General features: G+C 44.8%; 1 protein-coding gene across 5 annotated transcripts in view; it reads left to right on the plus strand.

The window, feature by feature from the left end:
• The window catches only part of MRTFB (myocardin related transcription factor B), a 169,708-nt gene that overhangs the window by 114,595 nt on the left and 43,023 nt on the right, over window positions 1-12,090 (plus strand). For all 5 annotated transcript variants that reach the window (XM_075566143.1, XM_075566141.1, XM_075566146.1 and 2 more), the window contains one exon: window positions 10,877-10,942. In XM_075566143.1, coding sequence (XP_075422258.1) covers window positions 10,877-10,942 — 66 coding nt within the window. The remainder of the gene's footprint in view (window positions 1-10,876; window positions 10,943-12,090) is intronic.

The following is a 12,090-nucleotide window of genomic DNA, read 5'->3' on the forward strand; positions in this document are numbered from 1 at the left end:
CCCCCCCCGTCTGCTCTCCTCCGTTGTTGCGCCTCCTCTTTCCTTGCGTGGTATGACATCACCATGGTGTCACATGGCCTCCCGGCGTTGCCATGGTCGCGCGTCCTGAAGCCGGCTGAATGTCGGTAAGTAGAAGTTGCAGAGGCCTCGCGCGGTCCCCCGGCATTTAATTAAAATGCCTTGGGGAAGAGAGCGTGACCTCTGCAACCGCCCCAGTTTGCGCACCACTTATACAGTATGGTTGGAACCCCACTTTCCAACTATACATATACACGTGGATCAGTGGGTTACTAGACTCCTGCATTTGTGAACGCAATTTCCTTGTCTTTAGGAAAATGTTGTAATATGGCGCAGCTGCCCATTTCGCGCGAAGGTGCGTACTGGGCCCAGCCCCATTGAGGGGCGGTGCTTGTACACACAGTAGAAGGCACTGGGACCGCAGCCTAAGGCAAAGCTTATACTACCTGCGTGGCCACGTGCAGCCACGCACACGCACTCCTGCAGCCCCAGCAATCTGTGTAATTGGCTGCAGGAGATTGGGGAGGTAATGCGGGGGGGCGAATGCGTCACGAAGCTGGTTCGCCATCATTGACTCAACCAGCTCACATGACGCAGACGTCACGCGGCAGTCGCCTGAGAAGATAAAATGTATTGTGTTCTCAAAACTCTGCCGCGTCAACGCACTACGTCACCGGCAGGCACCTGGCTAACTACTATAGCCAAGTACTGAATGGTGTCTGATATGCGTGCGCACGCAAACGCTTGCACGTAGCGCCGCCGCCACTATAAAGAGTTCAGACAGCTTATTTGAAGACGGCTTCAAAACATTGAACAGGGACCTCTAAAATGTCCCATGTCTCTACAAACAACCCCAAATGTAGAGGAGTGTAGGATATTTCCACAATGCTTTCACTTTTTTTTAAACACAATGAATAACTTCAGGAGAATGCAGCCAGACCACATTTTACGGACTACCTACAAATAACACATTTCTGTATAAAGTGATGCAAGTGCTTTTCCGAACATCTGAAGATTGGAAGGATATGGTTGGTGGACAACTGCTATGAAAAAAAAATTCAATGGCGTTGCTAATGTCATCAGGAGACTTTGAACATACACAGAAAAATTTAAATCAGACCAGCACTCAAAAATAAACACTTGCCAACTCTATGGGTAATCCCCCCTGACCCCCGACCCCCGACCCCCCTTAAAAAAAATGTTAATAAAAGTTTTCAAAAATGGTTCATTTACCAAAAAATCTATTTAATCAAACATTATGAAAAATAAAGTAAATAATTCAGCAAGAGTACAATGTCAAGTAAAAAGTACCGGTTTAGCCCGAAGCAGCCATGTTGCTTGTGGAAAGAATCTGAAACCGACAGAGACGCACACACACACACGCATGTGTGTCAACTTTTTTTTTTTTTTTTACAGGTACTACAGAAATTAAGGGGTCGCCTTATTTTCTGGGTCGCCCTATAATCGGGAAAATACGGAATGTAAGAGGTACTTATTCACCACACGGATTTCAAAGTAACACCAGCGTTTCGGGGCTTCCATTCCCTTTCCTCGGTCTTCAGCTTGTGTCGCTAGTGGTGCGTTGAAATCTGTGTGGTGAATAAGTACCTCTTACATACTTTTTACTCGCCATTTTACTCTGTGAGTTATTTACTTTATCATTCATATTGTTTGATTAAATCGATTTTTGTGTGTGTAAATTTACCATGTTTGTAATCTCTTATTACATTTACTTTTTTTTGGGGGGGGGGGTGGGAATTACCCATTGAGTGAGCAAGTGTTTATTTTTGTGTACTAGTCTGATTTGCATTTCTCTGTGTATGTTCAAGGTTACCTGGTGGTGAAGGTATTGGACCCGAACACCAGATATGCTTATCAGGAAAGGGGGAGTGCAAGTTGTACTTCTTGTTTTTTACCATGAGACACTGATCCATTCCTCATTTTCTACCTTTAACCCCAGTGAATTCTGGCTAATAGCAGTCCTATATTTCTATGGAAAATAGAGACCTAGAGAAAGAGAGCTGGACTTGGTCTCATTGTACCATGGAGGTGGCTTGTCAATACTGGTTCACATCACATCTTATTTACAGTAGGTATCTAACTAAAATATTTGTATATAGCACCCACCATATACTGTATGTAGACTATTAGCGTAGACTGATAGAAATGATTTCTAAGTGAAGTTCCCTGTTTAATGTCTTGTATTCCCGCTGATGGTGTCCACGGCCGTGTACATAGAAATTCACAGGATTTGAAAAGCTTAAAATTTTGGTGCCCAAGCAAGTGACTTGCCATAGGTCATTGCATTTTGAGCTACAATTGCTCACTTTGCACACCGCGATGTCGCCACTACACTACGACTGGTCCCATATAGACATCAAAGTAGAACCTTATAAGCAAATCCATGCCCCGAAGAGGTGGTGACAAGTTGCTAGTCAACCGTACACCATTTTATCATCAACAGTTCACCCAAAGTTCACCCGAAATTCATTCTTCATTATCTGTTCACCCGAAAACATTGTGTACTTATCAGTACTACCCTTATATGATTAATTACACACTAAAGTGTGTGAAACTAATTTGAATGTCAGTATAACTTGCCAATTGGGAAATCCACGTGCTTAACCCTTTCACTGACTGATTGTTTAAGCCCTTTTGTTGGTGAGAGGGGTGTTGTAAGCAACATAAAAGTCTGAATTCCCACAGCTTGTGGTATGTAGTACTGTAGGTATTGTGACGTTACTATGGAGACACCATTAAGTCCCCATTTTGTGGTCTTGTTCGTATGTTTTCATGCCAGAAAAACACTTTCTACAGGTTCTTGCGGTTGACTCATTCCTATTTTCTCTTGACGCTTTCTCATACTGTTGTTAAAGACACGTTGTCTCCTTGGTTACTGTGGAAACCTTGCCCCTCACTAACCTCAGGGTCTAAGAGCACAGAGACCCCGTGAGCCCTCAGACTTAACCGTGTGCGTGTTTTACTTTCTGATGACTTTTTTCATGGTTACATACTCGCTTAACCCTTTCAGCCTCCCTCAGTGAAACGATTGTTCCGCATATAACACGTGTCTTGATAAATGCCCTTCTAAATGATCAGAAAATCATTTGCTTGTCAAAATATTTTATTTGAGGTGATCTCGTTTTACAAGTAAGTCCTGGGGAATGCAGAGAGATTCACAAATAATTGCGCTAAATGGAAATGACTTGTGTAGGAATTGAACCCACAAACTTGAGTACTTAAAGCAGCAGTCCAAGCTGACGGTTTTTTATTTATTTATTTTAGCCCTCTTTAATATGTGCATCAATACAATCCACACAATGATAAGTAATTAGCTAAGTTGCCGATCGATCCGTTCTCCTGTGATCGATCGGCGAAGATTTGGCTCAGGGTTCACTAAATGGCTGTCAGTGCAGCAGAAGAGGGCCAAAGATGTTGAAAAAAGTTCTGTGGGGAAGATCATGTGACCAGGCAGTCACTAGCTACAATTGGTGCACTGCTAGAGAGAGGCTCAAAAAGGGGTGTGCCAGAGTCTGTTTCAAAAGAAGAAGGGGGTGTGACTTTGTAAGTGGTTGCTATAGAAACAAAAAAAATGCTTGTTACATTATAAGGTGTGGGTAACCGGTGCATCAGAGAAAAACAAGTCCCCTTAATAAATGATGAATTCTTCCGTTAGGACCACTCCAATGTCATTGTGAGCAACAATAAAACACCCTACTAGGGCTAAGGGACTAGTACCTAGTGCTGACAAGCACAATGAAAAGTACATAGATTGCCCCATACATTATGAGATGGAGAGCAAGAATGTGCAAAGAAGACTCACTTTTTGCTTCCAGGCTTCTTCAGTAGAGCAGTCCCACCGGGTATCCTTAGCAGCGTGCAATCCACCAGGCAAGGTAGGTAGACAAAGGCAGTGCACTGCCTGAAAAAATGGAGGAGGCTCACGGTAGCATATAAAGAGTTCCTTTATTGCATAAAAGGATCAAACATAACCCCTGGATATCACAGCAAACGCACACCTAAGCGTTTCCGGCCGTGCGCCCGTTATTACCTTGATAGCATTAATATTGTGTGTACTACCGCACACCTCACTGCCAGGAGGATCTGGTTTGCCAGTTTTTAACATTCGAGGCAAGTCAGGAGGGGCCTGCCCAACAGAGCAAGTCACGGGTCAGGAGCGACACGCTCATCTAGCAGGGAGCCAATCGGGGTGAATGTCTGCAAACTGCCCTGATCAGTGGGCAGTACCACCCCGTATGTGAAAGGGAGCCATTTTGGCCGCAGCCCCGAAAGCATTGAGGGGATGCAGAGGGGTTAATCGCGTGTAACTGGACCGGGGTCAAGTACCGCCAGGACAGCTGTTTGTAGGAAGTTTTCCGTCAACGTTGCGCACATAGAACTGGTGGCCACAGGCCCCCATATCCTTTCCCATTCCTCCACCTCAAGAACATCACCCAGTTCCTCCACCCATCTCAGCATATACTGTATGCACATTTACAAATGGGCTCAACATCTAGGTGCAGCTGAGAGATCCAGCCCCAAGTACCTTGCCCTGCACATTAGTTTGAAGTAAGTAGATGAAGAGGGAGCTTTTTTTCCTGTGGATGTTTTCTAAGTGCAGCTAGTACTGCCTCTTTAAGACACTGTACCTGCCCTGGCCCACCTCCTGTAATAATCACTCATACTTTATTCTTATCACTTCTGTCATGCTTGATATACAGAGAGAAAAAAAACACGGATCCCAATGCTTCATGAAAAAACATTTAGTGTAGAAGGCGGGAGAAGGTTTTTGAAAAAGATGAGAGGGGCGAGAGGTGGTAACACATTACAGCAGCGCTTTTCTACCTTCGTTCCATTTAATCCCACACGGTTACCATGAGGTACCTTGTACTCGCCTGCCTAGTACTCCGATTGTTATTATGCAATAATTAAAAACAAAAAGGGGAGAGGAGGTTCAAGTGGTTTCTTTCCCCTTATTCCATCCTGTCTTTATCAGAGAACCAATAAAGATAAGGGGAGGGGGGAGGTGGGAACTCTGGCTGTACAAGCACCTGCTGATCACACAGTGACATCATCACACAATGACATCATCACACAGTGACATCATCACACAGTGACATTAAACAAAACGGAGCAGCCAGAGAAAATCAAACCCCTCCCAAGTCTAACTTTTAAATAAATAAATAAAAAAGATACTTATAGGTGTCAGATTTAGGTTAAAATTAAAAAAAAAAAGTATCAATTACCGAGATAAGACCCCTTTAAACATGTAACTAGAATTCATTCACTTTGGTGCGAAGAGGGATCGCCCCTTCAGCAAAGATAATTTTCATGACTTGATAACTGCCCTCCTATTTCACCGCAGTGGGCATCAAATGTAAGTTACTTTCTAGAGACTGTTACAGAATTGTAACCCGTGGTCAGTGTGAAGGGGTATAGTCCGGTTTGTGGACCTGCCTGAGTGAGACGTGTCAATGTGCTCATAAGTGGTATTTTTAATTGCTGTACAAGGTATTTAATAGAATTTACCACCACTTTTATCTTTCCTCTTTCTTTACAAAACCAAAAAACTTCCAACTAGTTTAATAAGGTTCAAGGAAAACACATTTTCTCTCTTACTTTTAAAATATCTAAAAAAAATTAAGTGGCAATGTTTTTTGTTGTTTATTTGTTTTTAAGCATTAAACTCCTGCGATGAAGCAGCACGCCTGTTTTATACGGCTTGGACTGGCGAGTGCTAGAAATGTAAATGCTGTTTTTAAAACGAGTTGCCTCCGCAGCGCCTACCCTGCCTGGCTTGAGATGATGCATTTTAGAAACATTCATTTCCTGCCTTGATAACAGAAGATTAGATCTGTTTAAGGCCTCGGCTATGTTACCTGCTGGCGTGCTGAGGCGCGCTGAGGCTCGGGGAAAGCGGGTGCTTTCCCTGGCCTTAGTCAGGGGGCGGGTCAGTGATGTCACGGAGCTGGTTTGCCCTCATTGGGCGAACCGCTCACGTGACCGGCCCTGCGCACTGGCAAGCGGGGAAATCTAAAATTCTGGTAAGACCTACGCTTCCGCGTAAGCGTAGGCGAGCCCCTACTAAAGCCGCTCTAATTGCGGCTGTAGGGGCTCGGTGCTGAGCGGGAGCGCGCCTCAGCGCGCCTCCGCCAGCAAGCAGCAACCATGGACGAGGCCTTAGACGTGTGCAAACCATCCGTGTGCATTTTTGTTGATGCAATAACACCCTGTTATCCAATCTCACATGGTCTATCTATTGCTATGATGCTTTTTGAAAAATGTAGTCTTTTTCACTTATTTTATAGCCGCAACACTGCCCCTCCCATCCCCCCCCCCCCCCATCCGATATATTTTTTTAAAGCAGCAAAACGTAACGTTTCATATACAAATTATGTAACTACAAACATGGCTGATGGGGTGACCAATAGAAAGATGTCGCAGCAGCGTTCTATTGGGCATTTTGTGCCCGGGAGAACCTATTTGTTCCGGGTGCCAGACAGGGGGAACCAAGGAGTTATTGATCTTGTTTGTGTTGTTGAACTTAAAATGCATTGTGCGGTATGTTTGTGAAGAGACCCCAAATGTGTATTCTTCCTTAAGTTGTCTTTTTGATGTAAGACTACACAACAACCCGATTGCTTTGAATACCATTTCTAGACGCACACCTCCATTTCTCCACAGTGATACGATTAAAATAACTTCTGCGGTGAGCTGAAGACGTTTCTCACAGGGTTTATTTTCTGGGAAATAGAAAGGATTTATTCAAAACAAATGAGAATCACACAGCAGCCACCAGGTGAGGCTCACAGAATCTCACGTGAGAACCACACAATCACACAGCAGCCACCAGGTGAGGCTCACAGAATCTCACGTGAGAACCACACAATCACACAGCAGCCACCAGGTGAGGCTCACAGAATCTCACGTGAGAACGACACAATCACACAGCAGCCACCAGGTGAGGCTCACAGAATCTCACGTGAGAATGACACAATCACACAGCAGCCACCAGGTGAGGCTCACAGAATCTCACGTGAGAACCACACAATCACACAGCAGCCACCAGGTGAGGCTCACAGAATCTCACGTGAGAACCACACAATCACACAGCAGCCACCAGGTGAGGCTCACAGAATCTCACGTGAGAACCACACAATCACACAGCAGCCACCAGGTGAGGCTCACAGAATCTCACGTGAGAACCACACAATCACACAGCAGCCACCAGGTGAGGCTCACAGAATCTCACGTGAGAACCACACAATCACACAGCAGCCACCAGGTGAGGCTCACAGAATCTCACGCGAGAACCACACAATCACACAGCAGCCACCAGGTGAGGCTCACAGAATCTCACACGAGAACCACACAATCACACAGCAGCCACCAGGTGAGGCTCACAGATTCTCACGCGAGAACCACACAATCACACAGCAGCCACCAGGTGAGGCTCACAGAATCTCACGTGAGAACCACACAATCACACAGCAGCCACCAGGTGAGGCTCACACAATCACACAGCAGCCACCAGGTGAGGCTCACAGAATCTCACGTGAGAACCACACAATCACACAGCAGCCACCAGGTGAGGCTCACAGAATCTCACGTGAGAACGACACAATCACACAGCAGCCACCAGGTGAGGCTCACAGAATCTCACGTGAGAATGACACAATCACACAGCAGCCACCAGGTGAGGCTCACAGAATCTCACGTGAGAACCACACAATCACACAGCAGCCACCAGGTGAGGCTCACAGAATCTCACGTGAGAACCACACAATCACACAGCAGCCACCAGGTGAGGCTCACAGAATCTCACGTGAGAACCACACAATCACACAGCAGCCACCAGGTGAGGCTCACAGAATCTCACGTGAGAACGACACAATCACACAGCAGCCACCAGGTGAGGCTCACAGAATCTCACGTGAGAACCACACAATCACACAGCAGCCACCAGGTGAGGCTCACAGAATCTCACGTGAGAACCACACAATCAGACAGCAGCCACCAGGTGAGGCTCACAGAATCTCACGTGAGAACCACACAATCACACAGCAGCCACCAGGTGAGGCTCACAGAATCTCACGTGAGAACCACACAATCACACAGCAGCCACCAGGTGAGGCTCACAGAATCTCACGTGAGAACCACACAATCACACAGCAGCCACCAGGTGAGGCTCACAGAATCTCACGCGAGAACCACACAATCACACAGCAGCCACCAGGTGAGGCTCACAGAATCTCACACGAGAACCACACAATCACACAGCAGCCACCAGGTGAGGCTCACAGATTCTCACGCGAGAACCACACAATCACACAGCAGCCACCAGGTGAGGCTCACAGAATCTCACGTGAGAACCACACAATCACACAGCAGCCACCAGGTGAGGCTCACACAATCACACAGCAGCCACCAGGTGAGGCTCACAGAATCTCACGTGAGAACCACACAATCACACAGCAGCCACCAGGTGAGGCTCACAGAATCTCACGTGAGAACCACACAATCACACAGCAGCCACCAGGTGAGGCTCACAGAATCTCACGTGAGAACCACACAACAACACAGCAGCCACCAGGTGAGGCTCACACAATCACACAGCAGCCACCAGGTGAGGCTCACAGAATCTCACGTGAGAACCACACAATCACACAGCAGCCACGAGGTGAGGCTCACAGAATCTCACGCGAGAACCACACAATCACACAGCAGCCACCAGGTGAGGCTCACAGAATCTCACGTGAGAACCACACAATCACACAGCAGCCACCAGGTGAGGCTCACACAATCACACAGCAGCCACCAGGTGAGGCTCACAGAATCTCACGTGAGAACCACACAATCACACAGCAGCCACGAGGTGAGGCTCACAGAATCTCACGTGAGAACCACGCAATCACACAGCAGCCACCAGGTGAGGCTCACAGAATCTCACGTGATAATCACACAATCACACAGCAGCCACCAGGTGAGGCTCACAGAATCTCACGTGATAATCACACAATCACACAGCAGCCACCAGGTGAGGCTCACAGAATCTCACGTGAGAATCACCGGCTGTGCACACACTGGTTCATTCTCTGTGGAAGGTGCAAGCGCTTCACGTTCTATGAATATCTCATCTGTACCCGATGTTATTTTTACAGCATCATTTCTAATAATGATGTAAGGATTTATTGGTTACAAATTATTACTGTCACGTAAATATGAATACATCCTTTGGTGTATTAAACATAAGCTTTAGCAGGGTTTTTATCATCTTTATTCAACGTCTTTGTGACGAGACTGGTTGGCTGTCCTTGGAACTGGAGGTGAATTGTTCTGTTTGTTTTTGTATCCATTTGTGAAAAAGAGAAAGTGAATCCCTGCGCTTCTCCCATTGTGCTAACAGTATCTGGTGAGACATATACATAGTGAAACCTAAGTCAGTAAGACAAAGGAGGCTTTAGGTTGCATCTTTTGATCAAATCATGACAGCCTGCTAACCAACGTCAACAGCCTCAATAGCAGGTCCCTATGCCAAATGCATACACATTCTGGTGAATTATGTGCAATATGCATATGCTTCTGTGACTTAGTGCAGTTAAAAACAGGTACAGCTCAACCCCCTTATAACGCTGTGCTTGGGGTCCACAGAATCACATCGCGTTATAAGCAGATCGCGTTACAAATAATGTACAATTGTATGCATTGTATAATAAAGTATTTAAGATACCAATAATCGTGTTGTAAAGTATTCATAAATACGAAAATTGGGAGCCACGCCTGCATCGCGTTATAACGAGGTTGAGCTGTATATACCAGTGAAGATACTCACATAGAGGCACGTCTTAAGACACTCACTACTTGTGAAGGGGAAAGTGAACTTGCGGGGACCTTACTTGGAGACTATATAAACCTTGAAAAGAGAGGCTAAAAACCTCCCACACGCATGTTTTGTATCCTAATTATGATGCCGTCGTCCATCAAAAGAGGGAAAACGCTGTGACTGCTGCGCTTGAATTCAGCATATGCATTTTTAACCAGATTCAAATAAGTATAATGTTATTTTAAGGGTGATTTAAATCTTTCTAAGGACGCCGTTTACACTGATAAATGTTCTTAAAAATGTTGTTTGACCTGCTTTGTGGGATCGCTCCTTTAAGCGTTTCGTGGTACAATGGTGACTCACTGTTTGCTTTTATTTTGTCTTAAATCTCAGACTGGTGCTTTTAATAAGAAATGAAGCTACGCTGCTTAGTGCTAAAGTTGCCCTGCATTAGGGGGCTATTTGCAGTGGTGTGCACTTTAGGGCGGGCCCTGTTATCCCGCTTCGGTGTACTCACCTGGCTGGAAGACTAAACAATGCACCGTTTATTTTACAGGTTGCGTTACTTAGTAAAAGCGCCCAATAAAAAGAAAAGGAACTGCAGACCACGTCATACAGGGCAATGGCATATTAAATGGTCAGTCTGCCAAGCGTATAACATCCCATTACTGAGCAACCTGTACTGCTGTTTTACCAACAAACTCTCTCCTATTCTCTTGAATGTTCGTTCATACATTTATTTAACTGTACTTTTATCCCTTTACCGCACTGCCAAATAGTGACACCTCAAAGATAATAACTGAGCAGTTGTGTTGGAATAATGCTATCATTTTGGGGGGATGTTTTTAAATGTAATCTAATGTTTAATTGCGCTCTCTCTCTCTCTCTCTCTCTCTCTCTCTCTCTCTCTCTCTCTCTCTCTCTCTCTCTCTCTCTCCCTCCCCCTCTCTCCCTCTCTCCCCTTCTCTCCCCCTCTCTCCCTCTCTCTCCGTCTCTCTCCTTCTCTCCCCCTCTCCCTCGCCCTCTCTCTCACAGTACTTCAACTGAGGCTTCAACAAAGACGAACAAGAGAAGAGCTTGTGGACCAGGGCATCATGCCACGTAAGACCATTCTATCCTTTGAAGTTATTTCTGTCTGTGGCTAAAGACATTTGGATGTCATTTTCCACCCATTAGAAGTATTTGAATTAGAAGAAAGCCCCATTTATTTTCACTGGTATTGATCAAAGAAATAAATATCAAAATACTGAGTCGCATGCCCGAAAGATGTTGGCACCCTGAATAGCCATGTAGTATTTATTTTAATTTTTTTGCCGCTAGGTCAAGAGCCGGTAAAAGTTAAACACATTGGTCTGTTCTACCTATTATTAATTTCATATTTAAAGTGAATGTGAATGGATTCCACTGTAAAAGAACAGGACGTTCCACAAGGACGTTATTGTTGAATTAGACAGGAATTACCTTTTTATTCATCTGAATCAATTACAGCTCCTTTGTTCTGAAATGTCTAGACACTCAGCGTTACCTTTCATGACTAGACGGCTTCTCTGAATATCTAAGGGTGACCTTTCAAAGGTTGTTAGTGAAAAGCATTATACACATTCCACCCGGAAAGTATGAGTTATAATACCTCTTACCTTCTGTTTCCATCTTACTGTTTGGGAGGAAGCAAGACAGACCGCAAAGTATTTTGTATTCTATTGATTTTAACACACTAACTTACAATGATACGGCATATATCTGCATACTTCCACAGTCTCAACACACAGACACAGGGTTGTCATGTTGGTTTTGTGAGGAATCAGGCGTGTTGTACGCTAGCCATTATGCATAGATGTTGGGAGTATGTAGTCTTAATCAATATTCGTTTATATTTCATTCTAATATTACATATGTTGTTCTAACCTGTGTTCCACCAGAGGCTTAATGTATTCTAGAGACACACAGAACCCCTATGTAGCACTCTATTCCTATGTGAGATGATGAATTGGTTAAAACATATTTATTCAAAAACTTAGTTAAAACAATGGGGTTTAAAACAAGTATTAAATAATACCAAGTGTTGTGTAGACTCTTGGGGTAGATTACTCCAGGGGAGTGTCAAAAAGGATAGTAAAGTCCAGTGTTAGTGTATTCACTGGCTCTAGTAACCTTCGTATAGAGCGATTAGCTAGAGGTAGGTTTTATTAGGAACGATAGTAATAACCATATATGTAATGCCACAGTAATTGAGTACTAATTGGTGCACA

Source organism: Ascaphus truei, chromosome 11 (genome assembly GCF_040206685.1).
Source record: "Ascaphus truei isolate aAscTru1 chromosome 11, aAscTru1.hap1, whole genome shotgun sequence".
In the NCBI taxonomy this organism is placed as follows: Eukaryota; Metazoa; Chordata; class Amphibia; order Anura; family Ascaphidae; genus Ascaphus; species Ascaphus truei.